General features: G+C 49.6%; 10 protein-coding genes across 10 annotated transcripts; 7 read left to right on the forward strand and 3 right to left on the reverse strand.

Annotated features, from left to right (window-relative positions):
• The first annotated feature begins 197 nt into the window (after positions 1 to 197).
• On the forward strand, positions 198 to 1,083 carry M438DRAFT_397693 (uncharacterized protein). Its single transcript, XM_029909322.1, has 2 exons — positions 198 to 766; positions 814 to 1,083. Exons 1-2 carry the CDS (start codon positions 378 to 380, stop codon positions 1,076 to 1,078), a joined length of 654 nt encoding a protein of 217 aa, XP_029760387.1. The 5' UTR covers positions 198 to 377; the 3' UTR covers positions 1,079 to 1,083.
• Positions 1,084 to 2,183: 1,100 nt separating this feature from the next.
• On the forward strand, positions 2,184 to 2,802 carry M438DRAFT_335903 (uncharacterized protein; the record flags this gene model as incomplete). The annotated part of the gene is made up of 3 exons (XM_029903844.1): positions 2,184 to 2,311; positions 2,363 to 2,697; positions 2,753 to 2,802. The coding sequence occupies 3 exons, from the start codon at positions 2,184 to 2,186 to the stop codon at positions 2,800 to 2,802; spliced, it is 513 nt and encodes a 170-aa protein (XP_029760388.1).
• Positions 2,803 to 3,569: 767 nt separating this feature from the next.
• On the reverse strand, positions 3,570 to 5,930 carry M438DRAFT_298259 (uncharacterized protein). The gene is made up of 2 exons (XM_029901983.1): positions 4,439 to 5,930; positions 3,570 to 4,384 (listed from the first exon to the last, which is right to left on the reverse strand). The coding sequence occupies exons 1-2, from the start codon at positions 5,494 to 5,496 to the stop codon at positions 3,625 to 3,627; spliced, it is 1,818 nt and encodes a 605-aa protein (XP_029760397.1). The 5' UTR covers positions 5,497 to 5,930; the 3' UTR covers positions 3,570 to 3,624.
• Positions 5,931 to 6,377: 447 nt separating this feature from the next.
• M438DRAFT_298262 (Clavaminate synthase-like protein) lies at positions 6,378 to 7,686 on the forward strand. Its single transcript, XM_029901984.1, has 2 exons — positions 6,378 to 6,711; positions 6,767 to 7,686. The coding sequence occupies exons 1-2, from the start codon at positions 6,512 to 6,514 to the stop codon at positions 7,674 to 7,676; spliced, it is 1,110 nt and encodes a 369-aa protein (XP_029760389.1). The 5' UTR covers positions 6,378 to 6,511; the 3' UTR covers positions 7,677 to 7,686.
• Positions 7,687 to 8,221: 535 nt separating this feature from the next.
• Positions 8,222 to 8,947, forward strand: M438DRAFT_355998 (uncharacterized protein; the record flags this gene model as incomplete). The annotated part of the gene is made up of 1 exon (XM_029907073.1): positions 8,222 to 8,947. One exon carries the CDS (start codon positions 8,222 to 8,224, stop codon positions 8,945 to 8,947), a length of 726 nt encoding a protein of 241 aa, XP_029760390.1.
• A 693-nt stretch (positions 8,948 to 9,640) lies between these two features.
• Positions 9,641 to 13,597, forward strand: M438DRAFT_298267 (26S proteasome regulatory complex, non-ATPase subcomplex, Rpn2/Psmd1 subunit). The gene is made up of 3 exons (XM_029901985.1): positions 9,641 to 10,025; positions 10,081 to 10,250; positions 10,309 to 13,597. The coding sequence occupies exons 1-3, from the start codon at positions 9,883 to 9,885 to the stop codon at positions 13,353 to 13,355; spliced, it is 3,360 nt and encodes a 1,119-aa protein (XP_029760391.1). The 5' UTR covers positions 9,641 to 9,882; the 3' UTR covers positions 13,356 to 13,597.
• Positions 13,598 to 13,737: 140 nt separating this feature from the next.
• M438DRAFT_346256 (eukaryotic translation initiation factor 4E) lies at positions 13,738 to 15,023 on the reverse strand. Its single transcript, XM_029905633.1, has 3 exons — positions 14,780 to 15,023; positions 14,656 to 14,724; positions 13,738 to 14,569 (listed from the first exon to the last, which is right to left on the reverse strand). The coding sequence occupies exons 1-3, from the start codon at positions 14,978 to 14,980 to the stop codon at positions 14,099 to 14,101; spliced, it is 741 nt and encodes a 246-aa protein (XP_029760392.1). The 5' UTR covers positions 14,981 to 15,023; the 3' UTR covers positions 13,738 to 14,098.
• A 235-nt stretch (positions 15,024 to 15,258) lies between these two features.
• Positions 15,259 to 15,895, reverse strand: M438DRAFT_365999 (uncharacterized protein). Its single transcript, XM_029907844.1, has 3 exons — positions 15,751 to 15,895; positions 15,638 to 15,695; positions 15,259 to 15,585 (listed from the first exon to the last, which is right to left on the reverse strand). The coding sequence occupies exons 1-3, from the start codon at positions 15,835 to 15,837 to the stop codon at positions 15,422 to 15,424; spliced, it is 309 nt and encodes a 102-aa protein (XP_029760393.1). The 5' UTR covers positions 15,838 to 15,895; the 3' UTR covers positions 15,259 to 15,421.
• Positions 15,896 to 16,034: 139 nt separating this feature from the next.
• Positions 16,035 to 17,168, forward strand: M438DRAFT_274585 (uncharacterized protein; the record flags this gene model as incomplete). The annotated part of the gene is made up of 1 exon (XM_029900728.1): positions 16,035 to 17,168. The coding sequence occupies one exon, from the start codon at positions 16,035 to 16,037 to the stop codon at positions 17,166 to 17,168; it is 1,134 nt and encodes a 377-aa protein (XP_029760394.1).
• Positions 17,169 to 19,622: 2,454 nt separating this feature from the next.
• Positions 19,623 to 21,651, forward strand: M438DRAFT_30184 (uncharacterized protein). Its single transcript, XM_029902110.1, has 6 exons — positions 19,623 to 19,693; positions 19,752 to 19,912; positions 19,977 to 20,282; positions 20,335 to 20,562; positions 20,639 to 20,675; positions 20,737 to 21,651. The coding sequence occupies exons 2-6, from the start codon at positions 19,821 to 19,823 to the stop codon at positions 21,361 to 21,363; spliced, it is 1,290 nt and encodes a 429-aa protein (XP_029760395.1). The 5' UTR covers positions 19,623 to 19,693; positions 19,752 to 19,820; the 3' UTR covers positions 21,364 to 21,651.
• The last annotated feature ends 4,894 nt before the right edge of the window (positions 21,652 to 26,545 follow it).

The raw sequence follows: 26,545 nt of genomic DNA on the forward strand, positions 1-26,545 counted from the left end.
GCCGACGGCGGAGATGGCAAGTCCGAGCGGCCGACTGCACCTTCTTGTCCGAATCCTCCTTCCTTCGTTAAACAACGATGTAGCAAAGGGTGGTGGCTTTGCTGCAAGTAAGACGTAGAGTTCGTGGCTCATTGGACGACTATGAATAAGTATAAGTACCTTTGGTCACCGACCAATTTCAAAGCTATATCCAGCTCCCACCATCCATATCTCACAACGACTTTAACAATTCATTTCAGCTTCGTCCAATCCTCTCTTTGACGAAGCCGTCTGACCGATCGATATCTCGACCAGTTAACTCGAGATAGCCGTGACTCTCGTACGCTTAGGATCTCGACAAAATCAAACACAATCTTACAGCCACCCGAGCCTTTAAAATGTTGACCACAACCAACACCACAAGCCTCCCCAACATCCTCCTCATTGGAGCAACCGGTCGCACTGGTCGTCTTGTTCTCGAGTCAGCTCTCACTCGCGGCTACAAAGTTACCGCTCTCATCCGACCTTCCTCCGCTCTGCCTTCTCATCCCTCCCTTACAATATCCAAAGGCTCTCCCCTCGAAACCGGTGATATCACCACCGCCTTGACCACAATCAACGGTCCTGTGGTATTAATCAGCACACTCGGCCAAACACGAACATCTGGGAACCCGTTCGCCGCAACGACTTCTCCACCTCTTTTCATGTCGGCCTCCGCAACCGCAGTAGCGGAAGCCATCAAAGGACAACCTGCCGACAAAGTCAAAAAGGTCATCATCATGTCAATGTTCGGCACAAACTCCTCCTTTTCGAACCTCAACTTCTTGATGCGAGCGACTATGACATATTCGATATGAGACAGACGCTTGAAGATCAGAATGCTGTGGACAAGATTATCAAGGAAAGTGGGATGGTGTTCGTTATGCCTAGACCCGCCATGTTAAAGGGAGATACTGCATTGTCGGTCAAGATACTTGGCGATGCTGGGGAGAAGTCTGGGTTCATGCCATCTGTCAGCGCGAAAAGCGTTGCTGAGTTCATATTAGATGCGACTGTCAGTCAGGAGTGGGATGGCAGGACTCCTGTCCTTGCTAATTGAGCGGCATAAATTCCTAACAGCACGCTGCAGCGATGCTTGTATCTTTAAGGGCGTTTAATTTCCAAAAAATCGAACAGCAATATTATCACAAACTGTTGATTACAGTCCAGGTACCCAGTCCCAAATCGGAGTATAGAAGGATGTGGTTGTGGCCTATTCAGCCATCTGCAGGTATGCATCGCCTACTGGTGTACCAGCCTGCATCAAAATGGCGACAGATTTCCAGTAAATTGGGATATCCAGTCTTGCAGTGTACAGATAGTCAGGACATCCGAATGTCCATGGAAGGTGTTTCCCAGAAGTTTAGCCGAGCAAAGTGGCGGTGGAACGTGCACTCTGCTGATGAGGACGTGCACCACAGCGACATGTTGACCAGCAGACAAGCTCCCTCTTTGCGCCTTCCTTTCTCATCACCACAATCATCAAACCATCCCAAATATTCGCCATCATCTTCCTCATCGTTTTTAATATGTGAGGCTTGGTTTTTGCCCGGGCAATACCTCCGCGGCATAGCCTTCGGTACACAGCATGCACTGGACTCCTGGACATGGATATTAAATCTGGATGCTCATGTCAACTTGGAACAGCCAAATAACACACCAGAAATTCGCCTGTCTCCTGCCATCTGTTCATCCAGTTCGACTCTTGTCAAAATGCAGAAGCCAGTTCGATTCCTTCTACTCGGCCACTGAGAGGCAAGATGCTGAATCATCTCACTGGACAATCTCTCACGGCTCTATAGGCTTCTGCTGTTTGTCGCTGGCGGATCTGGTGTAATTGGAGGCTGGGAGCTAGGCGTCAACGTCGCTCATGAACAGTGCTGCCTTCGATGCTGCATTACTGCATACTGTCGAGGCAACAGAGGTGCTGTCATCGGAGTGTGGTGTTGAGGGAGTCATGTTGAGCACCCAACAGCGTTGTACGCAGCAAGTATCAGCACACTCCTCTCCAGCATGATCGGTGCTCGCTCATTGGCAACCTCCGACGCCGCTCAATGGTATAGCCAAGGCGGCACCACTAGCGTCGGCATACTTGATACTGCGCACTTGCGATTCGACCTCCCTCTTCTCGACCTCCAGCACGACCAGGTCATCAAGCAACCAAAATGGCCGCCATCAACTGCCCGAGATGCAACGGCTACTCTTCTCCCAGTCAGGCGCTCCTCGTTGAGCACTTGCACACCCACATCAGACCGTTCAGATGCGCCAACTGCCCCCACGACGAGGCCAGAGCGTACGCCAGTCATGATCCATCACCTATATCCTCCAAGCTAAACCGCTATAGCGATCGTCTCCGCACGCATACCCGCAGCGCCCATGGCCGCAACAACCTCCTGCCCGGCGAGGCACCTCCTGCCAACTTCAGGGCCTTGGTGAGGGTGGAGGCTGCCGGTGGGCCTTTTGTGAACCTGCCCCCTCGCCCCGTCGCACCCGCCGCCAATCCTCCTCCTGCTGGCCCTCTGGTCGCAATTCTCCCGGCCCCGGTGGTCGTGGCCGCACCTGCACCTCCGCCTGCTATGGCTCCTCCTCCGGTCATCATGGCCGCACCTCCTGCTCAGCAGCAGCAGCAGCAACAACCTCTCCCGCCCCCTCCCTTCGCCAACCCCCTCCCACCTCCCCGTACGTATCCATCTACTCCTTTCATGACGAACCGGGTCACTGACGAGTCTACTAGCTTGGCACTACGCCAACTGGCCTAACTGGCCTCCTCATTTCCCGCAGTGAGCAAGACGGAGAGACGGAGAGAACGAGACGATACGATAGACAGGAGGCGTAATAACAATGAACCGGGTTCGACAGTGTGCTTTTCTTTCTCCTGTGCTTGACCTTCCGTGATCGTGACAACGAGACGCTCGTGCTGTGACTCCGTTGCACGTCTACTGTCGAGCTAGCCGGTACCAGAGGAGGTTTGATGCGCCTGGTGCTCGACGGCGTGCTTTCTCCCCGTGTTTCGTCTCCTATCATCACTAGATTAAGACGCTCGTGCTGTAACTCCGTTGCACGTCAATCGTAACATCGACTTAACGAGCGAGCCGGTACTAGAAGAGGTTTGATGCGCCTGGTGCTCGACGGCGTGCTTTATCCCCGTGTTTCGTCTCCTATCATCACCAGATCAAGACGCTCGTGCTGTGATTCCGTTGCACATGTTGCAATCTTTAACATCGAGCAAGCTAATACCGGAAGATTGCTAATGTGCCCAATGCTCCGATCTCCAGTAAAAGGATACATTTCCTGCACTCTCCTTGGTCGTGTTATTGATCTTGAAAATGATGTTGCATTTTGACACTGTACATTCTACACCCAAGCAGGTTTTTGAGATGTGATGAAAACGTTATGATTCTTTTTTGTTCTCGCAACAACTCCTAACTCAATCTCACCTCCTGGATCCGCGTTGTAAAAAGGCAAGGTTGTTTTTAGTATGGTCCGTTCGTCCAGAGAGATGAATCACTTCCTGTACTCTCTTTGGTCATTTCGTTGATCTTGAAAATCATCTTGCATTTTGACATCTACGTTTTACACCCCATCAGACCCTTGAGATATCCACTTTTACTTCTTCAACAACGTCAACTTATCACCCACACTGCCATCTCCACCCTTGATGAACTCCCAAGTAGCAGAAGTAGAGGTGATCTTCAACTTGCTGAATCCATAATCTCTCGCATTCAACACGGCAGTGATGTTGAGAACGGGTTGGTTCGCAGACAATTCACTATGCGATTCGATATTTCCAGCCATTCCATTGACGATGTGAGTGATCGATTTGCCCTCATTAGTGTAATAAGTGTTGTTATCCTTGATGGAAGCAGTATCGATGGTGCCGTTGGCGCCAAGAGGGAAGAGGCGTTCGTACCAGTGAATGTGGCCGGCGAAGTAAGCATCGACGCCGTGTTCGAGCATCAGTTCTTCGAAAGCGTTGCGGACGTTCTTTTGGTAGGAGGAGGTTTGACTGCTGTACATGGGGCGATGGCCGTTGATGAAGATCCAGGGAGTCTTTTTGCGGTCGACGGCGGCGAGATCTTTGGCCAACCATTGATATTGCTCGTAGGCTTTGTTGTCTTTCCAGTTGTTGTTGTCGATGCGACCGAAAGGACCGCTGTCGGTGATGAAGGTTTGTGCTTCGTTAGGCAGAGTCTCGTCGCCTTTGATGTCACGGATGAAGGGCCATTCGGGGCTGTAGGCGAAGTCCGTCTCGGTGTCGATACTGATGAAATGGGCGAGACCGTGGTCGAAGGAGTACCAGAAGTTGCCGACACCGCCACTCTCCTTTCCGGGCATGCGGAAGCGGTGTTGGAAGGTTGTGAAGTTCCTGGAATGTGATTAGCGTGATTCTCCTAAATGTTACATCGTCATCTTGACATACCTCTGAGACTCAGGACAGCTGTAGTAGTTCAGAGCCGACTTTGCTGCAGAAGAGTTGGCCTGGTCGTTGTTGAGATAGGCAGTGAGGGTGTTGTTGCCTCCATCGAATTCGGCACAAGAAGCTTCGTGGTTTCCAGGAAGAACCATGTAGGGAACCTTGGACCAGATAGGGTTCATCCACTGCTGCCAAAGATCCCAGTTGGACTCGTACAGCACACTCATATCACCTCCTTGGGGACCACCTTGGTTGGGAGTCTCTCCAGCGGGCAGAGGAGCATCGAGGTACTCAGCAGGGTAGGGAGGGCCACCGGGGAGTCTGGTTGAACTGCCGTTGTAACAAACAGGCCATGAGTCCTCGCAGGGCAGAATGCCAGAGTACCAATCATCAGCGTAAGAGATGTCACCACCGTGCCAGGCGAAAGCGAGACCATCCTCAACAGCATTGTTGAGGTACTTGTGAGTACCATAAGCATTGGTGTATCCCATGTCGTTCAGCACAGCGATGGTAAACTCGGAGCGGTCGCCGGCAGCGTGTCCAGTGCGGAAGCTGAGAGTCTGAGACTCGGTGGTACCATTGGCAGCCGGAATGCGGTACCAGTATTTGGTGTTTGGCTTGAGTCCGGTAATCTGAACTTCGTGGAAGTGCTCGCTGCATTGTGTGACAGGAGCCAGAGAGCAAGGAGGCGTGCGTGCATACGTGTTGGACTGTCCGGTAGCAACATTGCAAAGATTGTCTTGCTGAGTACCCCACTGAACCTGAGGTGCGGATCCGAGACCGAAAGGTGTCTGGTAATGAATGTTCATACCCCCAGGGATGTAGGCCAGGGAGATGACATTGACGTTGTTGGTCGGGTTGGATGACTTGGGCTTCACAGCAGGAGCCTCAACCAGACGAGGGAAGCCTTTACCATTGCCTTTGACGGTAGGGTCGACCCAATCACCGACTGGAATAGCAGGCCCGGTGTACGGGAAGCGAGTGTCGACATCGCGACGGTCTGCAGGGGGAGCAGCTGCAACAAGAGCAGTTCCAACAAGTACAGCTCCGATGGTGCTCTTCATGATTACAAAGGGTATGGAGATGCGAAAGGATACTTGCCAATGGCTCGCCTTCTTTTATATCTGATTGCTGGCTGGCTTTTCCTTTGATCTAGCCATGACCCGTAGGCGCGGATATGAGGGCCACCATTTCGGTTGCATGTACATGCCGTCTCTAGGTGTGGATCACCACTATACCACGGAACAATTGTGCGTTCAGAAAGATGCAGGAGGCGATGTTGAGCAGCGAGCGAAAGTTGCGATAGCTCCACGTGCTTATCTTTGTTCCTGCCTGATTGGTTTGTGTCGCTTGCACGTGGTCGGCACCGACGGCATTGACCAGCCGGCGTGCATCTCTGCCTTCTCAATTACTTTCAAGCGACGTGGAGGCGCATCCATTGACCTTCCGGATATCGAATAGGCTCAACTTAAGCATGTGGGAAAGGCTTCGCTTTGCTTCCATGGCTTGGAAAGTGCTTGGTGGTTGTGCGGTCCAAACTGAGAAGTTGAGGAATACGGCGAGACGCGCCGTGCTCAGAAAGATCGTGGCAGTCTGAGAAATGTGCGCCGCAGATTACTGTTTTTCGATTGAAGCCTTGTCAACGTCAATCATTTCATCAAGACAACCTTCATCTCGAAGAGACTACCAGAGCAGCTGTCAGCCTTTACAGAGTGTTCCCAGTAAGCATTCTGAGCGAATGAACCCCGTAACTTCACGGTAACTCCATTGCCCGCATTGCCAGAAGTACATGAAGACAAGGGGCCGAGTAGCAATCAAGTTTCGACCTCACGCTACTGCCCAGGTAGACTTGTGTGATGTCCTACGGATACATCTTTGCTGCTTGTAACCAAGGGATGAGCTGCCTCATAATATGTTTTACTATCGTACAAGTACTGCCAGCCATCGAGCACGCCATCTGCCGTGACGTCTTGGCGATCCCGGACTGTAGATGCGGAGGTGTATCCCACTTGACCTCTGCTCATTCATATCAACGCAGAAATCGCTGTATCTTGACCTTTGCTTGGTGCTATAATAGTCATGGCATTTACCACTGTCCCAGTCCTGGATTTGGCAAAAGCCAACGATCCACGAACAAAGCCCGAACTACTAGAAGAACTACGTCATGCTCTCATGGAAGTAGGCTTCCTATACATCAAAAACACTCCAATACCAGACAATCTGTTCGAGCAAGTGAAAGCCGCGGGAACAGCAGTGTTCGATATACCAGAGGAAGAAAAGTAAGTCACCAATCTTACAAGTTGTCATTGTGGTCACCGATTGAACGGAAGCCAGACTCAAGATTGAGATGAAGAACGCCCCTTCCTTCCTAGGATACTCTCGACTAGCAGCGGAAATCACAGCCGGCAAAACAGACCAACGGGAGCAATTCGACTTCTCAACTGAACATCCGCTTCCAAAACCAGGAGCACCTCTGTACGATAACCTTCGAGCACCAAATCAATGGCCTTCCGAGACCGCACTCCCCGGCTTCCGAGATGTATTCACAGATTATATGACTAAAATGAGCGAGATGTCTATCGCATTCACCTCATTGATCGCAGAGGCTATGCATCTCCCCAGGGACGCTTTTGACAAATACTTTGATCAAGATCAACAGCATAAGCTCAAGATTGTGAAGTATCCTGCTCTATCCACCCTTGATCAGGAAGCAGGAGTTGAAGGTCAAGGTGTGGGGCCGCATAAGGATTCCATGTTGACCAGCTATCTGCTACAGGTCACCAACCACAGAGGTTTACAGGTGCAGAATGTTGCTGGCACATGGATAGATTGTCCTCCTATTCCTGGAACGCTTGTTGTGGCTATTGGACAGGGTTTGGAGGCTTTGACGCAGGGGGTTTGTGTTTCGACTACTCATCGGGTGCTATCGCCGTCCGCTGGCTCCGGTGCTAGGCTGTCCATCCCCTTCTTCCAAGGCGTGAGATATGATGCAGAGTTCGATGAGTTGGATGAAGTGGGGGTGGGCAATGTTCCGGAAGACATCAAAGAGCAACGCCGTCGGATTATCGAGAAGAATGGAGGCAGAATCGATGATGTCGAATTTACATTCAAGAAAGGGAATAAAGCAAAAACGCTTGGTGAAGCTACATTGAGGAATCGGGTCAAAAGTCATCAAGATGTGGGTGAGAGATGGTATCCTGATGTTCTTCGAGATTTGCGTGAGGAGTGGGCAGCTGCAAAGTAGTGAATCTTTGACTGTGTGGGAATGAAATCAACAATTATCACATAATGCTACTTAACCTTTGTGCATAGATCTTGAACTCACATGCGTCTTCCACCCTCAGGACAGCTATACTTAACGTTTCCCAACGGCGCTTTTTCTTCACTCCAACCAAAAACACCTCTACTTTTACCCTATCGTAAAGTAGAATGTCCTGTCCATCCTACGACTCCCGTAAACCGGAGGACGTGTCGTTGGAGCCTTGTTGAAAAAGAATCGTTGTTTGCGCGACCTATCTCGGCTATTCGACACCCTCATAGAACATGAGTGTGCCGAGCGTAATTGTGATGATTACTCTGATGCTTGTCTCTTTCTGAATTGAGAAGATGCACGTAAAAAGATGGAAGCGAAGATGTCAGAAAGGTGACGGTCTTCGAAGTTCAGGTCGAAGTTCGGCTGGTCTGTGCTGATTCGGAGTCTGTCGCTCCCCGTCACGACTCACGAGATCAATCTCGCCGTCAACGAGCATCAAAAACTTCTGAGAAAGACTCCGGTACGGCGGTGGAAGCATGTACACACTGCTTAGCCGTGCTGGGCATGTGCCACAAAGGATGCTGGGTCTGATGACTGCAAATTTTGGCAATCGCCTTCCAGCTATAAAGTCACTCGTGCACCAGAACAGCACAACATACATCCCGGTCCTGCAGTCGTTGGAGCTTCTGGCATCTTCCCGTCTGTTTAGCAACTCATCTCGTGTCGAACTTCCAAAGAGCCTGGATTCCCGTATAGAGGAATACGATCGCTACAACGAGATATGTCGAGCCCGATATGCCGAAGATGCTACCTTCCGCAAAAGGAACCTTACCAAGGGACACAATCGAAGGAAAAATTTTGACTCCCGTCGCTCGCAAGCATTCCAATCCTGGGTGATCCGGCAATTGAAGAAAGGACCATCGGCCTCTTCAATCATCTGGGATACTCACGTCCCTTTTCACCGTCAAGACACACCAGGCCGACTCTTCTGTACGGGATGTGGCAGACATCATCCCCCCAATTACCGTGTTTTCTGGGAAAGAAAGGATCAACCAGGGATCTTCGATTGCCACACCTACTACACTAGGGGTTGGTCAAGAGTACTTCCGCTCAATGCTGAGGAGCTCGGCTTTGGAACAGAGATTATGAAGGACTACTATCAACCCGGACAGGACGGTGCTTTATCGGAACACTCAACTATTGTGGGTGAGGCTGAGGAAAATGCGACCGTCACTGGTGTCAAACCAGCGAGCAAGACATGAGCTGCGCCGATGTCTTTGGGCCTTCATTGTCTTGGAGGCCCCGGAGTACAGAAATATCTTTCATGGCCCTTGACTTGACCTGGACTGCGTATCAATTGTTTTTCTTGAGATTCTCAGACCAGCGACAATGGCCGCTTGGCTACCAGGCTGTCGTAAAGTGATGGAATCTCAACACACGACGAAATCGTAACATGATCGGCACCAGATTCAAAGACTTCAGCATCCCACTCAATATTGCCTTCACGGCAAAGGAACATCTCGACCGATTGATCTCGAATGAATTTGTAATCGTTTTCCTGCGGAACATCGAAGGGGTTTGCGAGATTGGTAAAGAGGTGATTGTCAATTAGACATAATTGAGTGCACAGAAGGACGGGTAATAAACCCAAAAGCAGAGAGGACAGTTGATACACTCCTAGTCGAGGGCGAGGGTGGGTGCAGGTTCTCTCCGTATAACTGTGTAAAGAGCTATCGCAAATCACAGTGCTTTCCTGACAATTCAAGTCGTCCGCAGAGAACATTGATATTTACAGCTCTCACTAGACATTTGCTGTACCTTATCTTTGAGAACATGTTGCATTGCAGCAGCATAATTTGTGAATGGATTGTGCATTGAAGACGCAGGAACGGGAAACGCCGAGTGGTTGATGACGAGCGTCATGAGCGTGTTGGTGTCTCGTAGCTTCCGTTCGGACAATCTACAGCAGCAACAAGCTTCCCAATTCGCGCCTTCACTTCCATCACGACGATTCTGTTCCTTCTGCTTAGAGCTTGACGACACCTGTTTCTGCATCGCCGCTTCCCATTTAGTCTGCACGAGAGGACTTTCGCACGTGCTTCGACCTCCGAGCTGCGGCGCCACTCACTCACGACAAACGCCTTCTTCTTACCTTCGCATCAACCATAACCCACACGTCTACCCTCGCATCATCACCATGGTCGGCGCTCCTTCTGCTGCGGCCAGTTTGGTCGGCTTCCTCTCAGAGCCCGACACTGCTCTGCAAATCTTTGCCCTGGAGGAGCTGAACAATGACATGGACAACATCTGGACTGAGGTCTCGGGGTCCATCGGGCAAATGTGCGCAACCATTATCAAGATATGGCTATCAAGAGCATGGACTGACACATGACAGTGAGGCTCTCTACGAGGACGAATCGTTCCCTAACCGCGAGCTCGCCGCACTGGTGGCGGCCAAGGTCTACTACCAGCTGCAGGAGTACAACGAGAGCATGGTCTTCGCCCTCGGCGCTGGCAAGCTCTTCCGTTTGGATCATCAGGGCGAGTTTGAGGAGACCATTGTTGGTATGTGAAGAAGAATGCTGAGGCAATAGAACTGCTTGTCCGACTGACACTCCGGCAGCCAAGTGCATTGATACCTACGTCGCCCTGTCAGCACTCCAGAACCCTCCCGCTCCCTCAAGTTCGGTGCCGTCTGCATCGCTCAACGACTCGTCGCTACCCACTGCCAACGGCAGCGCCAACACCACAACTCCTTTCTCGCAATCTTCCGCACCGCCAAAGTCGCTCCTTTCCCGCGAAGTCGACGGTGTCCAGGCCGATGGCGCAGCCGCTGGAGTCGCTGGCTCACATCCCGCCCCCAACTCCCTCTCGCCTGCCACACAAAAGAGCCTTCACGGTGTCATTCAACGCATCTTCGAGTCATGCTATCAAACTGGCGCATACCGACACGTTGTTGGCATTGCTATCGAGGCCCGCAGCCGTCAGGTCTTGAAGGATGCCATTCTGCGTTGCGGCAAGGACAAGCAGAGTACAGATGAGCTGATGGAGTATGTGCTTGAGATTTGCATGAACGTGGTGCAAGAGCGCGGGCTTAGAGACGAGATCTTGCAGCTTATTCTCGAACTGCTCAACGATATTCCCGACCCGGACTACTTCGCCATCGCTAGATGTGTTGTACACCTTGGGCAGTACTCGATGGCCAGCAACATGCTCCGCCAGCTTGTGCAGAAGGCCGACGCAAAGTCATTGGCCATTGCATACCAACTGTCTTTTGATTTGTACGAGAACGGCACACAGGAGTTCCTGATTCGTGTTATGGAAGAGCTTCCTTCAAGCGACGACAAATCCCCTGAGCCTACCAGCGAAGGCGCTGACGATGCTGACGAGTCGACACAGCTCCTGTCTGAGTTGCGAAGAAGCACAGGTCCTTCAGGAGCAAAGGCAACAACGGCAGAGGAGAAGAAGGCCTTCAACTCGATACGCGACATTCTGCGCGGCACTACCAGCATCGAGCTGAACCTTGAGTTCCTCTTCCGTAACAGCCACACGGACAAGCACATCCTCAACAAGGTCCGCGACAGCCTCGAGGCCCGCAACTCCATCTTCCACACGGCAGTCACTTTCTCAAACGCCTTCATGAACTCCGGTACCACTGTCGACACCTTCTTCCGTGACAACCTCGAGTGGTTGGGCAAGGCCGTCAATTGGTCAAAGTTCACCGCCACTGCTGCGCTCGGCGTCATTCACAGAGGAAACCTCGCCAACGGTCGCAAGCTCCTCGAGCCTTACCTCCCCAAGCGCAATGCTGTCGCCGGTACCGGATCTCCTTACAGCCAGGGTGGTTCTCTCTACGCTCTTGGTCTGATCTACTCCAACCACGGCACAAATGTGCTTGACTACCTTCTCGAGCAGTTCAAGGACACTCAAGAAGAAGTCGTCCAACACGGTGGTGCCCTCGGTCTGGGTGTTGCTGGTATGGCTACTGGCTCCGAAGACATTTACGAAGCTCTCAAGGGCGTTCTCTACAGCGACTCGGCCATTAACGGTGAAGCCGTCGGTCTTGCTATGGGTCTCGTCATGCTTGGCACTGGCAACACCAGAGCTCTTGAGGACATGATTGTCTACGCACACGAGACCCAGCACGAGAAGATTGTCCGCGGCCTTGCCATGGGCATGGCCTTGATCATGTACAACCGTCAAGAAGGTGCTGACGAGCTCATCAACGGCCTTCTCGACGATGCCGACCCGGCTTTGAGATATGGTGGTATCTTTACCGTCGCCCTCGCTTACTGCGGTACCAGCAGCAACAAGGCCGTCAGAAAGCTTCTCCACGTCGCCGTTAGCGATGTCAGTGATGATGTCCGTCGTGCTGCTGTCATGTCCCTGGGCTTCGTCCTCTTCCGCAAGCCTGGTGCTGTGCCTCGCATGGTCGAGCTCCTTTCCGAGTCCTACAACCCTCACGTCAGATATGGTGCCACCATGGCCCTTGGCATTGCCTGTGCTGGTACCGGCCTTGATGAGGCCATCGACCTGCTGGAGCCCATGATGAAGGACTCTGTCGACTTTGTCCGTCAGGGTGCTCTCATCTCTTTGTCCATGATCATGGTTCAGCAAAACGAGGCCATGAACCCCAAGGTTGCCACCATCCGCAAGACCCTGCAGAAGATCATTAGCGACAGACATGAGGACGCCATGTGCAAGTTCGGTTGCGCCCTTGCCCTCGGCATCATTGACGCCGGTGGTCGCAACTGCACCATCGGTCTCCAAACTCCTACCGGCAACCTCAACATGTCCGCCATTGTCGGTATGGCCGTCTTTACTCAGTACTGGTACTGGTTCCCCCTTACTCACTTCCTCACCCTCTCATTCACCCCTACCGCTATCATTGGTGTCGACTCCGACCTCGAGATTCCATCATTTAAGTTCCACAGCAACACTCGCCCTAGTGTGTTCGACTACCCCCCTGAGGCTGAAGTCAAGGCGGAAGAAGCTCCTGAGAAGGTCAAGGCTGCCGTCTTGTCAACAACGGCACACGCAAAGCGCAGAGAACAGGCAAAGAAGAGGCAAGCTAGACGTGAAAGCATGGACATCGACACAACACCCACAAGTCCCAAGGTCGAATCTGGCGACAAGATGGACATGGATGATAACGTTATCGATACTGCCAAGCTTGCCGAAGAGAAGGGCGAGGCTGCACTCACGGATAGCAACACAAAGAAGAAGGCTGAGCGCGAGAAGGTCGGCTACGAGCTGGAAAACATGAGCCGCGTGCTTCCGGCACAGATCAAGTACATCTCCTTTTCGCAAGAAGGTCGCTACCAACCAGTAAAGAAGCCCACTGGAGGTGTGATCCTTCTCCACGACACGCAGTCATCAGAGGATAAGTCTCTGCTTGAACTCAAGGCCAAGAAGAAGACCAACAACGCCGCCGCAGCACCGGTTGTCGGTGGATCATCACAACAGGGCGCCACACCCTTCACACCTGCCCGTCAAACCGGCGATGACGCTCTTGCCGCATTGGGCTTCGGCGCCGGTGCCGGTGTAGGCGCGGCTGCCGCATCTGGCGTGTTGAATGCAGTCGACGAAGACGTAGAAGGAGGCGAGGAGGCCGAACTCCCCGATGAGTTCGAGGTCGAGGACGAGGACATGGCCGACGACGACGAATAGACATTATCTCTCAAATAGGAAGGAGCGATTTGTTGTTTTCCTTGCACCCAGTGTAATATAATTCTTTCACATCAATGAGTGCTTCTCTGTTACTGTTGACTTCATTTTCTCTCGGGTCTTGCAATATGATGGTTCTGTTATTGTAGAGATCTTCTAATCTTGAAAGGGTATACATTCTGGGATGTCAGTGAAGGATGATGTAGGTTTGGACAACGTTTCGTATCTTAAGAAGCATCCTGGGCGAGGTTATCCATTGAGAGCCCTATCTTTTACATCGCGATGCATGTCTACGAGGGGGTGAGGCAGAACGCCTGTCATCACAAGCTCCTCGCGTCGTCAAACGGTCAAATCATACTTTTTTCAACAAGATGGAATATTATCAGATGTTTCATATTCGTGGTATCAACCAATCTCTACGTTAATCCTCCATGCCCCATAACCGTGCCAGGTTCTACGCGTCATAAAAACCAGACGGACGTCGTTAGAACAGAGGGCCACTTGCTCAACCTCCTAGACTGCCCGTCCCTGCTTTCTCCCCCTGTTGTGTGTATTGGTATTGAAGAAGACGAAAAGAAAAGAAAAAAGTCATGCCCCCATAAATGTCATGGTGTGTAAAAGCGGTACAGCGACCTGCATGGTCTGAAGAAAGTTATCAACGCCGTGAACGCCCTTTTGGTTTCTTTTGATGATCCCGAGTCCGCTGAAAAATGCAAGTTTGACAGAGAGATGGTTGGAGGAGCAGCCTAGACGGAGTACTTTGCCTTGGCGCGAGTGGAACCGGCGTTGGCAGAGTCGGAGTGACCCATGAACTCGACGGGCTCCTTGTCCTGGACGGAGAGGACGGTCTTGAAGTTGTTGCCGATCTTCATGAGGATCTGTTGCGACTCCTGGGGAGTGCGCTGGGGCTGGCCCTGTTTGGTGGGGTTGGCCTTTGTGCCGGCGGAGCGGGTCCAGAGACCGATACGGTAGAAGGCCTTGCGGATGTTGATGACGACACCCATGACCTCGTTGTCGTTGTCATCCTCGAGCTGTTCACCGATGGCGGCAAGCAGGACGTGAAGCCAGATGTCGTCGTTGGCCTGGCGCTGCTTGAAGGTGTAGGACCAACGGCCACCGTGCTTGTTTTGAGGGTCTTCCCACTCGGGGCGGACGCCGTGCTTGAAGAGATGGTAGTCGGACTTGGGGGCGAGCTCGGACGAGGGAGTGATGTTGTTCTGAGGGTTGGGTTAGTGGGTGTTGGATGGGTGGGTGGATGGATGGACGGGTGAAGGGATGGCAGGGAAGGATGGTGTGATCTTACGTAGATGCCCCAGAACTCCTCGACAGAGTTGAAGCTGATGACCTCCTTCAACAGCTCATTCCAGTCTTGCTGCTAGGCGTGTTAGGACAATGTGGCTGCATGGCGAGGCTGGCTGGTCAAGTACCTTTCCACTTGGGGGCTTTGTGAACCAGAGAGTCCAGGTGTGGGCGAGAGGGTGCTTGACGTTGAAGTTCTCTGGATCGTGGAAGACGGTGACAACCTCGCCGGAGTTGGTGGAGGGAGTAGAGTCTGAGGCGGCATTACCACCCTCGGGCGAGACGGGGATGGTGTCCAGAGGGACGGGAGATTGAGCGACGTCGGCCATGGTGATGATCGCGCGTGAAGGGGGGTTGATTGATGGCGGGAGAAGCGTGTGTTGATGTTCGCGACAGGTGTGGACGGTGGTGGAGAGAAGGCGCCGATGTTTCTTGTTTCTTGCAGCTTCAACTTCTTGCCAAACTGAAAGCGCAATTCGCTGCCCGCAACTTCTTCCTTCCGCCATGCGAATGCGACGGAGCTTGCCGCCGACCGCCCGACTGACATGGACGACGACAAGTTTTGCTTCACACACTATTGTCACTTTGCATTGAGCGAACAAACTATCCGAAGTGACGAGATTCCTTTGGGAATTGGTAATTGATAATAGGACAATGCAATAGTGGTTTGGGTGGGTATCTTAGAAAGGCATGATAGCATGAAAACGTGTGAGGAGAGAAAATGCGAGCCTGCCGTCTGAGTCTGAGCTCTGCTTGTGCCCATCAAATGCTTATAGCACCTGCTCGTTGATGTATCGCTTCATGCCGTCGAATTGGGTGCGTCCCGTCGAGATGAGGTAGCGAATGTGACCAATGTCTTGCACATCTCGGTGGCGCTCAAACTCGGTGCGCGCATATTCTCGCATCTCCTTCTTCGTCGGCGATCCAGGGATTTCTGTATTTTCATCAGACTGACATTCAGACACTCTGGACAATTTAAGACATACTAGCGATGGCGCGTGTGATCTCTCGCCATAGGCTCAGCGCCTTCTTCTTTTGCATGAACTTTTCCATCCGTTAGCCACTGCCAATTCCAATCCTCCAGTGAGACGGCGCGTACATGTTCCAGAGTCAACACATTCTTGCCCCGTAGCAACGACTTCTGTGTCGCTATCTTGGCCCAAAGACTTGCTGTTTGCCGCATCATGTTTTCACAGTGTTCATTGTTGATGTCGTCTACACTTTTGGCCGAGCATAAATCCGTAGAAATTGTCCAGCCCTCGGTTGAGAGCCGGCTTTGACGTCAATACGAAACACGAACAAAACACCGTCGCGTCGACTTGACTTTGAAAATCTTCCAAACAACAAAACTAATTCGACATAGGTGATTCTGAGGTCAGGAGCATGGCGAGTGCAGCGACGGAAAGGGAGATTAACAAGTGGAGATTATGGGGTGTTAACAGACTTTTGGAGACAAATACATCCCTAATCTTGGTGCATGAAAAGACTGGCAAACCACCAACTCTGGACCTGGTCAAATCGATATACTACAAAGACGATGAAGAGGCCGTGGATCTGCTTGAGGAAGCAAAATCTTCACTCAGAGACATGGACATGAAATGGGTCATTCTTGGAGCATGCAACTTCCTTGCCAGTTGTCCTTTGCGAACATCCAAGGACTGCGGCAACGTGCTTCTCAGGCGCAGTGATGTTTTTCGCACCTTTGGTAAGACTGAGAGTCAAGGCATGAAGCTATATATTGAAGCCAGCGAGGCCCTCTCGCGCTTCCGGAAAATCCGAGACCTTAACAACCTACCAATATCTCACTTTACCAAGGAATATCTACCGACGGATTTGATGGAGTATCAATCTTCTACACGAAAGATCGAATCGACGACAAAGGATAGCCCGCCGATGTTCCAAATCGACATGACCACAAGCTCTGATGTTTTTGGGCTCGACAACGAACCATCGAACGAGACCAGGTCCGCACCCAGAATCCCACAAACACTCTTCGAATTGATCAAACACACGAGCTACAAAGATTACAAAGCAAGTCGTCAAGGCTGGGATGATGAGCATAAGCTCGAAGAGATGGAGGACGAAGACATGCGCTACCTAGTTGTCAAGCTCAGCAATGGACGTCTTCCAGAAACCGAGAAGCAATGGACCAAAGATTCAGAATTGGACCATTCGATCATTGGCTTCCTATCGTTCATGATCACCCAAGAAGAGGACGAGAACGTTGTCTACATCTACGAGATCCACATCTCCGAGCATTTCCGAGATTGTGGCCTGGGTCGACACCTCTTCAAGATGGTCGAGCATATTGGCAAAGCCACGGGCATGGACAAATCAATGCTCACAGTCTTCAAGCGCAATACTTATGCTCGGCAATGGTACACCTCCCGAGGATATGAAGAAGATGAGATCAGTCCCAGACCAAGAAAACTAAGAGGGGGAAGATCCATTGAACCAGACTACGAGATTTTGAGCAAACGTCTTCAAAAGCAAGGACACAAGAAAGTCAAGTCTTGAGATGAGCCATTGCTCGATCACGGGTGATCAACTCTCCAGACTGCCAACTCCATTATATTCGGACCTTTTCGCAGAGTGGTCTCTTGAATTCGTCTCCAGTCAGCCAACATCTTCGCCACCGGAGCATGAACAGCCTCAACGTGACCTGGCTTCTTTCTCCCCATTTCTCTCGAGTTGTTCTGGACTTGATTGCACATCCGAGAACGCACTGATGGCATCCGACAGGGGGAGGGGCAAAATCCCCCAGACTTGGAGCAGCTTCCGAAGCAGTCTTTTTTTCGCTCGGAGTATGAGAGATGGTCTTGTGTTACAAAGCAGAAACAACGCAAGTATTCGGGTTGTCGACTCCACATCTATTACCCCGGTCTCCATGTCCGTCCCCGATGTACACTTCGTGGCTTGGATGGGCTGAAAGGCTGTTTGGTTTCGAGTTTGCCTTTGACAACTCTTGACCACCTGCCTGATCATAAAGTGACATATGCAGAAGGATTCAACATGAGGTATTGTCAAGTGAAGTCGATGGAACTGAATGACACCTTTTAGTTCAAGAGTCACTGTAATCCAACGCTTAAGCGGCAAACAACCGTCCAGGTCATCCTGGAGTATCCCATATGGTAATCACGAAAGTGCCATGTTAGCATCCCTTGCTATTCAGATTTAATCAGGCATGATGTCGCGAGTTTGAACTTCAATAATCCTCATGGTCCTCACTGGCCGCGTGTTAGCCGCCTACATGGCAAGGTGATAGATTCTCAAAGCAGAGATTCTGGTCGTGGCTGGCCAGGAACAGATAAAGTTTGATCGGTCTCGTCCTGGCGCCTCGCTGCCATAGTGCCACATTGCTTTTGAGGTACGAACATGTGATGTCCAAGTTCACCCATGTGTTCCTGTCTTCTGTCACAACATGGCCCTCGAACCTAGTAGCGCCTGCGGAGCCGCAAGGTCCTTGTACAAGGCTTATCCGTGGTGGAGGAAAAAGGATTCCGGAACAGAACTGCAGATGGCATTGCAATTATAGCCATCTATTCGTTGCAAGTGGTCATCCCAAATGACTGCGCAATGTAAGCAAAATTGCAGCGATGCGCTGCATGGCGATCGAGTCCACAGACTGGAGACAGACATGTAATAATGAAGATCGATCCTTCAAACTTTTCCTTATCGGTTGTGACTGTGTAACCATATGCTATACCAATGAACCTCTATAGGCACATTAGAGTTTGCACTTTCATCACTTCTAGCCCTACGGTGTTTAGGCGGATCATGGCAGATGACAGGTGGACACATGTATTGGCAGTTGTCGCATGGAGGGTCTCTACAGATCATTGGCCGTGTCGACTGCACTAGAGCCTCCTCAGCTACTTCCTACAGCTGTGTAGCTCGCTTCCGATACCTTCAATCCCCCGGGTTCTGGACAGTACTTAGCGTTACGTTCCTCCGGCGGGTCGGTATTCACAGCTTCCGAGAGGCACAGTAACGGCAGGACATCCACTTGGTCAGAACGGTTCCTACTAGCTCCTGGCAATTCGCATAATCGGATTCCTGCAGGAAGGGAGACATGCTTGCTGAGCGACATCTCGGCGAAGCCTATGGCTTCAGCTTCCCTACCGGGACTACAAGCGTCTAAGCGTAGCAACCATCAGGCTGCTCCTACAGCAACCTTGACAGAATGTGAATTGAGCCCATCTTTATCACGCATAGTCGTCGCAAGGCAGCGGCGATGGGTGGCGCGCTCCCTTGTCCCTCATTGGCCAAGATCTGGATCTTTTTGCCACTCGCGAGCACGGTATCACCATACTGCGTGCCTGTTTCGTAATCCGATCGTAAATGAGTCACCTCAAAAATCTGCATCTACGTACGAGTAGCTTTGTAACGATGCTCTTGGTTGCATTTCTCTGTTCCCTTTTGAGTATACGCATTGTGTTCCGAGCTCGACGATGATTCGTTGGTACACCGACAGTCGGTGGTCAAAAAAGCAAGGTCGCTCGCTTGCGGAAGGCGCCACAGCCGATGTGGCCAAAACGTGTTGATTTCTGAAAAAGCCACTCAGGTCTCCCGATTTCCCGGCGCTGGCACCGATTCGTTGATAACCGTCGCGTTTCGCTTTGTAGAGTGATGTAGCACGAGACTATTCTTACCAGGTTGAAAACCCAGGGTTCACTTTTCCCTTCCTGGGCAAGACTGTTTCTGGAACCTTCCTGTCAAAGTAACTTCACGACAGTTCGTGAACAACGGAGACGCGGCATGTTGTATCGTTTACCAATGACACAGCCACGGGTCACAAGGAGAGCTGCAGAACCGAGTCCTTGGATATAAAGATATGTTACTCGCTGACTTGTTGACCATGTTCTCCACCCTCCATTTCGGTATAGCTCTAAATATGGGACAACACGCCCTACACCTTCGATCAGCCCAACTCATCAAGTTCTGAATAAGGGTCGTGTAAAGGAGCAATCTCCGAGGCAGGAGGAACAAATCCGACAAGTTCGCGAGAACGAGTCTGTAAAGCTGGGTATAATTCGGCTACAGTATGCTCAGATACCTTCCCTATCAGGGCTTTAATCGTCATGCTCACACTTCACGTAGGTCACCGCAAGGAGAAGTTTTTTGCCATCTTTGCCTCCTGCATTCACTTGACTTGCTACAATCACGAGGATGAAAGCTCGAAAGACACATTTGAAGTCTCGCACAGGCTGCGCAACTTGTCGCGGGAGAAGAATCAAATGTGACGAAGCAAAACCGCAATGGTCAGTATCCAGGCAGGCAGGAAGAGGTCATGGAGAAGAGGCGAATACTGATTCCCATTCACAGCATGAACTGCATACGGCGACAGGTAAGATGCGATTTTCTTGGGCAAGCTTTGTCTTCCCAATCATTCTCGGGAGAATCTTCGACGCAAGTGGCTCGCATCCTCCGCGCCAACTCAGACAGTGCACACGGCGACGCCGACGACCCCTTTGAAGAGCCGCAATCTCTTCGATTATTGTTCCCGATCGATGAATCCCCGGATCTGTCAAAACAGGAACGCTTTTTAATGGCGCATCTTTGCAAAATCAGCGATGATCTTGTCGCGGTCAGCATGGACGCTCTTGACTTCGGCCTTTCTCTGCTCCCAGAGTCCGTGAGTCTCTATCCGCAACAATGGCTTTCTTTCTGACCGCAAGAACAGGACCCACCGCATATCGGTAGGCTGCTCGTTTGTACGACATAGCGTTTGCGGTCTGGCGAGTACGCATCTGGCACTATTGACACAATCAAGCTCCATGGTATACTTGGCGTATTACTACAGAGATTTGGCCCTTCGGGGACTCCGGGAATCATTAACGGTACTCAACCGGAATAATGTGGATGCCATGCTAGCCGCCTCATGTCTGCTAAGCTGGCAGGCCCCTGAAAGGTGAGTGAAGCTCTTTTCTGCCTTCTGTCGCACTAATCCAAAAAGAGGAGTTGCTTACTTCCCACCCAAACAATAGCCAGGAATTCATGCAAACCATGAAGGGCGTTGACTTGGTGAGTGAATCCCCCTCTATCTTGACGACATACTGACGGATCTGGCTGACTTTTCGCCAAGGCCCTAAACGAAATGGAAAAGTTCGGCCACCAGTCACAGCTGAGGAGTCTCATTCAACAAGCAGAAAGCCGCGAGACGGTTCTGCCTGAGAATGCGCTACACTCGGTAGATGCCTCGGTGGAACTGGCATGTTCGACATTGAAGGAACTCCAGAAACAAGTCGGCGACGATGCCGAGCTTGTCCGTGGAATAAAGGAGCTGATCAACTTCTTGCAAAATTTACGAATATCTCCTCCAGGACCTACACCAGACGAACAACTCCAGGCATTGCATCCGATTCGCCACTGGTTATCATGGCTGCCGAAAGCCTTGTTGCGTCTTTCCGATCGCGATCCGCTTCTGATGGTCTTTCTCGCACATTACAATATGGTTGTTCTGGCAGTCGAATCGATTCTACCAGCCACGCGCAACCCATTCGCAATATCCAAACGAGTCGAGTTCATCGAGCGACTTGACAAACTGATTAGCGAAGTTCGACAAACAGCAGCAGAAGAATCACCGAAATCGCCTTCCACCCGAAGGCGTAGAGAAAGTCTGAGTACATTGATGTTTGGACCCATGGCTTTTGCTAGGCAATGGAGACAGACGAATCCGACGAATCTCCGCCCTTCGGACTGCACTCCATAGCGGGGAGGTCCCCGTTTCGCGGAGAAGGCCACAGTGCCGCAGTGGTGGGACCCTTGATTTCGCTCGACCTCACTCTGTGTTGAAAGCACAACTACTTATTTTCATGGTCTACTGTATTCCTCTCTCTGTTTGACCTTTTTTTCTGTTTGCTTTCTTGAACGATATACAATGGTTTGGTTTCTTTGGTTTTCAAACAGTCGCAGGCTTTAGAGCTTCCTGTTCTCGCTTAACTAATTGTCACCCGCACAAAGCTCACCAAAAATCTTGTACCGATGTACAGCTACTCGACAGCAACGATATATAATACCCCAATGGAAGGTCCACTTCGGTGAAAGACGTACTACAGGAACACATACAGTCTATAACAGTTGTAGCCACTGCCATACTTGCTCATCATAGCTTGTCGCATCGCCATTGCCCCTCTCTTCCGCAGTCTTCCTCTGTCCGCTGCACCTCGGACTAAATCTCCGGGCCAAGTCCCGGACATCTTCGGCTCTCACTGAACCCTCGTTGACCTTACTAGCACGCTCCGCCCAACCTAGAGATTATGTTTTGACATACCGTTAGTCAATTCATCAAATGGTGAGATGGCCGAGCGGTCTAAGGCGCCAGCTTAAGGTTCTTCCAATACGCTGGTCCGAAAGGGCAGGGGTTCGAATCCCCTTCTCATCAACATCCCTTTTGCCTGGCACTGGTATGCTGCTGCTTGCAAGCGGTGGTGGAGATCTGGGTAAAGAATAGTATTTTTCGAAACTCTTGAACTTTTGGTCGTGGAGGATGGGATTGTGCATGCAATTTTGTTTGCACAAGTGGCTTAGTAGGGTCCTTATGCTATGCATGGAAACATAGTAGGGGTGGTAGTTGCCTATGTTAAGAAGAGATGTTGTCGGTAAGAAGTATCGTAGCAGGGCGTAGTATTTTTAGCGATTTCGACTAGGGGTAGTCCGTTCTATAAGAGATACTGCTAGACATCTCTTAAGTCTTAAAAGCATTATGCCTTCCTAACAACTAACTAAGAGGCTAAAGGAGGATTTGTATATCTATAAAACATCCGTATAGTCTAGTAAGACTTTAAGATCCTTACTTATACTAACACTGTAGTTCATCTAGCTTTCTTTCGCTTTTTAATATCTCTATAATACGGTTCCGCTAGGATTCGAACCGTAGTCTTCTAGCCTATACGCCCTAGCCTTAGCGGTGCACGGGCTACCTACGTAGCTATATCTATAGTGCGCGCCTTACGCTCTATCCTTCTACTCTTAGCTATTAGTTTATAAATTTAATACGTAGTTAAACCGTCTTACTCTAATAGCTCCTCCTCTTAACCTCGTAGGTCGACCTAGTAGGTTAATCGTAACCGCGCGTAGTAGTTACTAGATGCGCGTAGCATTATAATATATCTAATAATATCGACCCTAGCCGCGTAGGCCTACTCGCTAAAGCCGCTAAGGAATAGCGTAATTAATAACATTAGTAGGAGCCTTTAGGTAGGGCCTCTCGCATAATAGCTAATAAAGCTATCGCCGGATAGTCCTTAATAGTTTACCCTACCCGCTCTCGCTCCTAGTCCGCCGTCGGAAGTTATATTTAACCTATAACTCTAGCCGCTAATCTGTCTTTTAATAGAGATAGACCTCGCGTCCCTCGTAGTAGCGCTTAACCTTTCTCTTACGACGAGAACGATAAACTCGTATAGATATACTAACCTTCCTTTAACACGACCTAATCGTAACCTACTACCTAGTTATAGATAGTAGTAGCTAAGTCGTAATTGTAATAGTAATAACCTACTATACGTCCGACCTCTATACCTATACCTAGTACCGAGAAATCCCGTATTCGCTTTCCTAGCGCTTACGACTCCTCTATCCTAGGTCTAGCCGAAGACGATAACTTAACTAACGGTTATAACGACGAAATCGACTAAACCCTACTAGACATTACTATAGGTTATTAACTTAACCTAAATAACATTATCCTAGACATTATATAATCTAAGATAGATAGCATCCTCGATGTTTCCTACCTCGACCTTACTGCCTTCGATAACGACGATTTCGTTAAGAAGGTAAAGTACGAACTAGCTACTTAGTACGCCGCCATTATAGCTCTTTAGGAGCGTCGCAAGAGGGACATAGAATCCCTTAACGATATAGCTGTCCTCAAGGACTAGGTCCTAGAGTTAGAAGAAGCATTAAAGGAGTCCTATACTATTGCTAATAGACGCGCTAATAGACTCTCTATATAGGAAACTAAGATGCGCGAAATAAAGAGATAGTCCTATCTCGTATAATAAGAGTTAGATAAACTAAGGTAATAACTCTAGCACGCCCGCGACTATAGAGGCTACTGCCCCCTATCGAGATTAGATAGACCTACCTACTACTCTATCTTACGTCCTCGTTTATCCTCGCCTAAAGACGTCTACCGTCCTCGTTCTTCGATCTAGCCTCGTTCCTCGGGTATCCGAGTATCTAAGGCTCCGTCCGCTGCTCGTACCTATAACTCTAAGGCCCCTACTTACGCCTCCGCCTTCTTAGCTTATGCTAACCGTTCTATTAAGGTCCCTAAACCGCCCGAGTTTTCTAACGACACTTAAGGTAAAGTTAAGTTCTTATACTAGCTCGTTAAGATGCGCATAAAGCTCAAATCTAGAGAATTCGAGGGTAAGTCCGAAGGGGTTAAACTCCGCTATATCCTAACACGTATAGACTAGTCTATCTTTAAAAGACTCTAGGTTCGTATTCCTAGTACTGCCGTCACTAATACGGCTCTAGTCTTTACCTCTACGGATAAATGCTTTAACTAACTAAGTAACTAGTATAGTAATCGCTACCGTGCTACCCGCGTATAGACTAAGTTAAATAACCTTCGTTAGGGTCCTTAGGAAAGCTTTACTAATTTCTTCGCTAAGTATAAAGAAAAGACAGCTTATGTCGATCTACTAGAGGCCTCTTAGATTTAGTAGATCCTTAATAAGCTTAGTCCTCGCTACGGCACTAAGATAAACGATGGCTATAACATTAAAAACCTAAAGGTCCTTATTAAGCGCTGCTATGCCCTAGACGCTAGCTTCGCCTACGTCGACTTATACCTAAAGACTAATAACCCCCGCTAAAGCGAAGGACCTACTACCGCTAGCCTAGGCACTAGCGCTATAGGTAACCGAGCCCGCCCTACCGGCAATAACGCACCTAAGCCCCGTACTAACGACTCTCGCCCTAAGTCCTTCCTTAAGCTTAGCGCGGCCGATCGCTAGAAGCTACGCGATAAGGGATAATACTTCGAGTACTGTAGTACTAAATATACCTTTACTTACTACCCTAAACGTAAGAATAAGACCGCTAATCTCGCTACTATCGAGATCCCCCTTAAGGACCCCGCCTTCGAAGGTGTTAATAAGGGCCCGGGAAATAGTTAGTCCTTAAGGATAGTCGCCCCTAAGGATAGGAAGAGATTAAAACAATAAACAAGCATAAGAAGAAAGCTAAGTAGAGGAGGGAGCTACGTCTTATAGACATCGACGAGAGTGCCTTAACTAGTAAGCACTTTCTTATTAACTGTTCTATATTAGACAAATTAACGCGAGCCCTCCTTAACTATAGAGCTAATGCTTGCTTTATTAATTAATCTCTTACGCATAATTATCCCCTTATTATATTAAAGAAATTACGACGACTAAGGTTAGTAGACGGCCGCCTAGCTAAGTCGATTACCTACGCCGTCTAAGTTTAGCTCGCTATCGGACATTATACCGAGCTACTTATTTACTACGTTACCGACCTCGGAACTAGAGACCTAATCCTAGGAATGCTATAGCTCGAACGGCATAATGTCTAACTCGACTAGGCTACTAGAACGGTACACTTCTACTTAGAATATTGTCGCTATTACTATCTTAAGGGAGGCCGAAACCTCTTAATAGCGTATACTAACATAGCATCTCCGGATACACCCGTAGAGTTGTTAGAATGTATAGCTAAAGAGTTTGCTTAGCTAGCTTATGTAGGCAACGAGGCTTTTGCCTTCTTATATTTGCCGACATATTAGGAACCCTACCTAGTAGCGAACGCCTCGATAGCACTAGCATTAGAGGACGAGTAGATTTATAAGACTATCTCTAGAGCAAACCGATATATAAACCTAGGGACAACGATAGTCGCCCTTACTAACTAAGACGAAGGCGATATACACCTATCGGCTATTAGCTAGGAAGATATCGAGAAGTTCCTTAGTAAGAAGGAATATACCGATCCTTCCTCTAAACTCCCTCCGTAGTACTAGGAGTTCTTAGACGTCTTCTTAAGGGCTACTACTAATAGTCTACTACCCTACTGTCCCTAAGACTACGAGATTAAGCTATAAAAAGATATAATAGGATAAGATAAGATGCCCCCGTACGCCCGTTTACGAGGTATGTCTTAAGAGGAACTCTAGGCTACTAAGAAGTATCTAGACGAACACTTAGATAAAGGATTTATTCGCTAGTCTAACTCCCCTTCCGCCGCGCTAGTACTATTAGTACGTAAGCTAGGAGGTAGCCTCCGTTTCTATATTGACTACTACGGCCTTAACGAGATAACTATTAAAAATCGCTATCTAATCCCGCTTATTAGAGAAACCTTAGATAAGCTCTCTAAAGCTAAGTTCTTTAGCAAGTTTAACATTATTACTGCCTTTAATAATCTCTAAGTTAAGGACGGCGATAAATAGAAGACCGCGTTTAATACGCGCTACGGATAGTTCGAGTATCTAGTTATGCCCTTCGGCCTTTATAATGCCCTAGGAACGTTCTAGTCCTATATTAACTTAGCGCTATACGACTACTTAGACGATTTCTATACTAGATACCTCGATAACATTTTAGTATTTAGCGAGACCTTAGAGGAACATAGAGATTATGTTAAGAAGGTCCTCTAGCGCTTACGATAGGCCTAACTCTTTACGGACATCGATAAGAGCGAGTTCAAAGTTACTAAAGTTAAGTATCTAGGTGTTACAATATAGTAGTTAGGGTAACAGATGTAGTAAGAGGAAGTTAGGTAATGCGGAGAAGCCGCAACATAAAGACTTCTATACTGTAACAGTAGTTAACTAACTTAATTACAACACACGTATTAGTTCTACCCCTTAATGACTATTCCCCCTAGAGCTCTAGCTTCCGACTACTAGGCGATACTTT

The sequence above is a fragment of the Aureobasidium pullulans genome (assembly GCF_000721785.1).
Source record: "Aureobasidium pullulans EXF-150 unplaced genomic scaffold scaffold_10, whole genome shotgun sequence".
Lineage (NCBI taxonomy): Eukaryota > Fungi > Ascomycota > Dothideomycetes > Dothideales > Saccotheciaceae > Aureobasidium > Aureobasidium pullulans.

Excerpts from the sequence above, each read along its gene's own strand:
- M438DRAFT_397693 (XM_029909322.1), top strand. The coding sequence starts at position 378 with ATGTTGACCACAACCAACACCACAAGCCTCCCCAACATCCTCCTCATT. Across the intron at positions 767-813 it reads AAGGTCATCATCATGTCAAT|CGACTATGACATATTCGATA; the intron begins GTTCGGCACAAA and ends TCTTGATGCGAG.
- M438DRAFT_298259 (XM_029901983.1), bottom strand. The coding sequence starts at position 5,496 with ATGAAGAGCACCATCGGAGCTGTACTTGTTGGAACTGCTCTTGTTGCA. Across the intron at positions 4,385-4,438 it reads AGCTGTCCTGAGTCTCAGAG|GAACTTCACAACCTTCCAAC; the intron begins GTATGTCAAGAT and ends ATCACATTCCAG.
- M438DRAFT_298262 (XM_029901984.1), top strand. The coding sequence starts at position 6,512 with ATGGCATTTACCACTGTCCCAGTCCTGGATTTGGCAAAAGCCAACGAT. Across the intron at positions 6,712-6,766 it reads GATATACCAGAGGAAGAAAA|ACTCAAGATTGAGATGAAGA; the intron begins GTAAGTCACCAA and ends AACGGAAGCCAG.
- M438DRAFT_298267 (XM_029901985.1), top strand. The coding sequence starts at position 9,883 with ATGGTCGGCGCTCCTTCTGCTGCGGCCAGTTTGGTCGGCTTCCTCTCA. Across the intron at positions 10,026-10,080 it reads TCGGGGTCCATCGGGCAAAT|TGAGGCTCTCTACGAGGACG; the intron begins GTGCGCAACCAT and ends GACACATGACAG. Across the intron at positions 10,251-10,308 it reads GTTTGAGGAGACCATTGTTG|CCAAGTGCATTGATACCTAC; the intron begins GTATGTGAAGAA and ends ACACTCCGGCAG.
- M438DRAFT_346256 (XM_029905633.1), bottom strand. The coding sequence starts at position 14,980 with ATGGCCGACGTCGCTCAATCTCCCGTCCCTCTGGACACCATCCCCGTC. Across the intron at positions 14,725-14,779 it reads CAAAGCCCCCAAGTGGAAAG|CAAGACTGGAATGAGCTGTT; the intron begins GTACTTGACCAG and ends CACGCCTAGCAG. Across the intron at positions 14,570-14,655 it reads AGGAGTTCTGGGGCATCTAC|AACAACATCACTCCCTCGTC; the intron begins GTAAGATCACAC and ends CCCAACCCTCAG.
- M438DRAFT_365999 (XM_029907844.1), bottom strand. The coding sequence starts at position 15,837 with ATGATGCGGCAAACAGCAAGTCTTTGGGCCAAGATAGCGACACAGAAG. Across the intron at positions 15,696-15,750 it reads ATGTGTTGACTCTGGAACAT|TTCATGCAAAAGAAGAAGGC; the intron begins GTACGCGCCGTC and ends CGGATGGAAAAG. Across the intron at positions 15,586-15,637 it reads GATCACACGCGCCATCGCTA|AAATCCCTGGATCGCCGACG; the intron begins GTATGTCTTAAA and ends ATGAAAATACAG.
- M438DRAFT_30184 (XM_029902110.1), top strand. The coding sequence starts at position 19,821 with ATGAAAGCTCGAAAGACACATTTGAAGTCTCGCACAGGCTGCGCAACT. Across the intron at positions 19,913-19,976 it reads GACGAAGCAAAACCGCAATG|CATGAACTGCATACGGCGAC; the intron begins GTCAGTATCCAG and ends TCCCATTCACAG. Across the intron at positions 20,563-20,638 it reads AGCTGGCAGGCCCCTGAAAG|CCAGGAATTCATGCAAACCA; the intron begins GTGAGTGAAGCT and ends CCCAAACAATAG.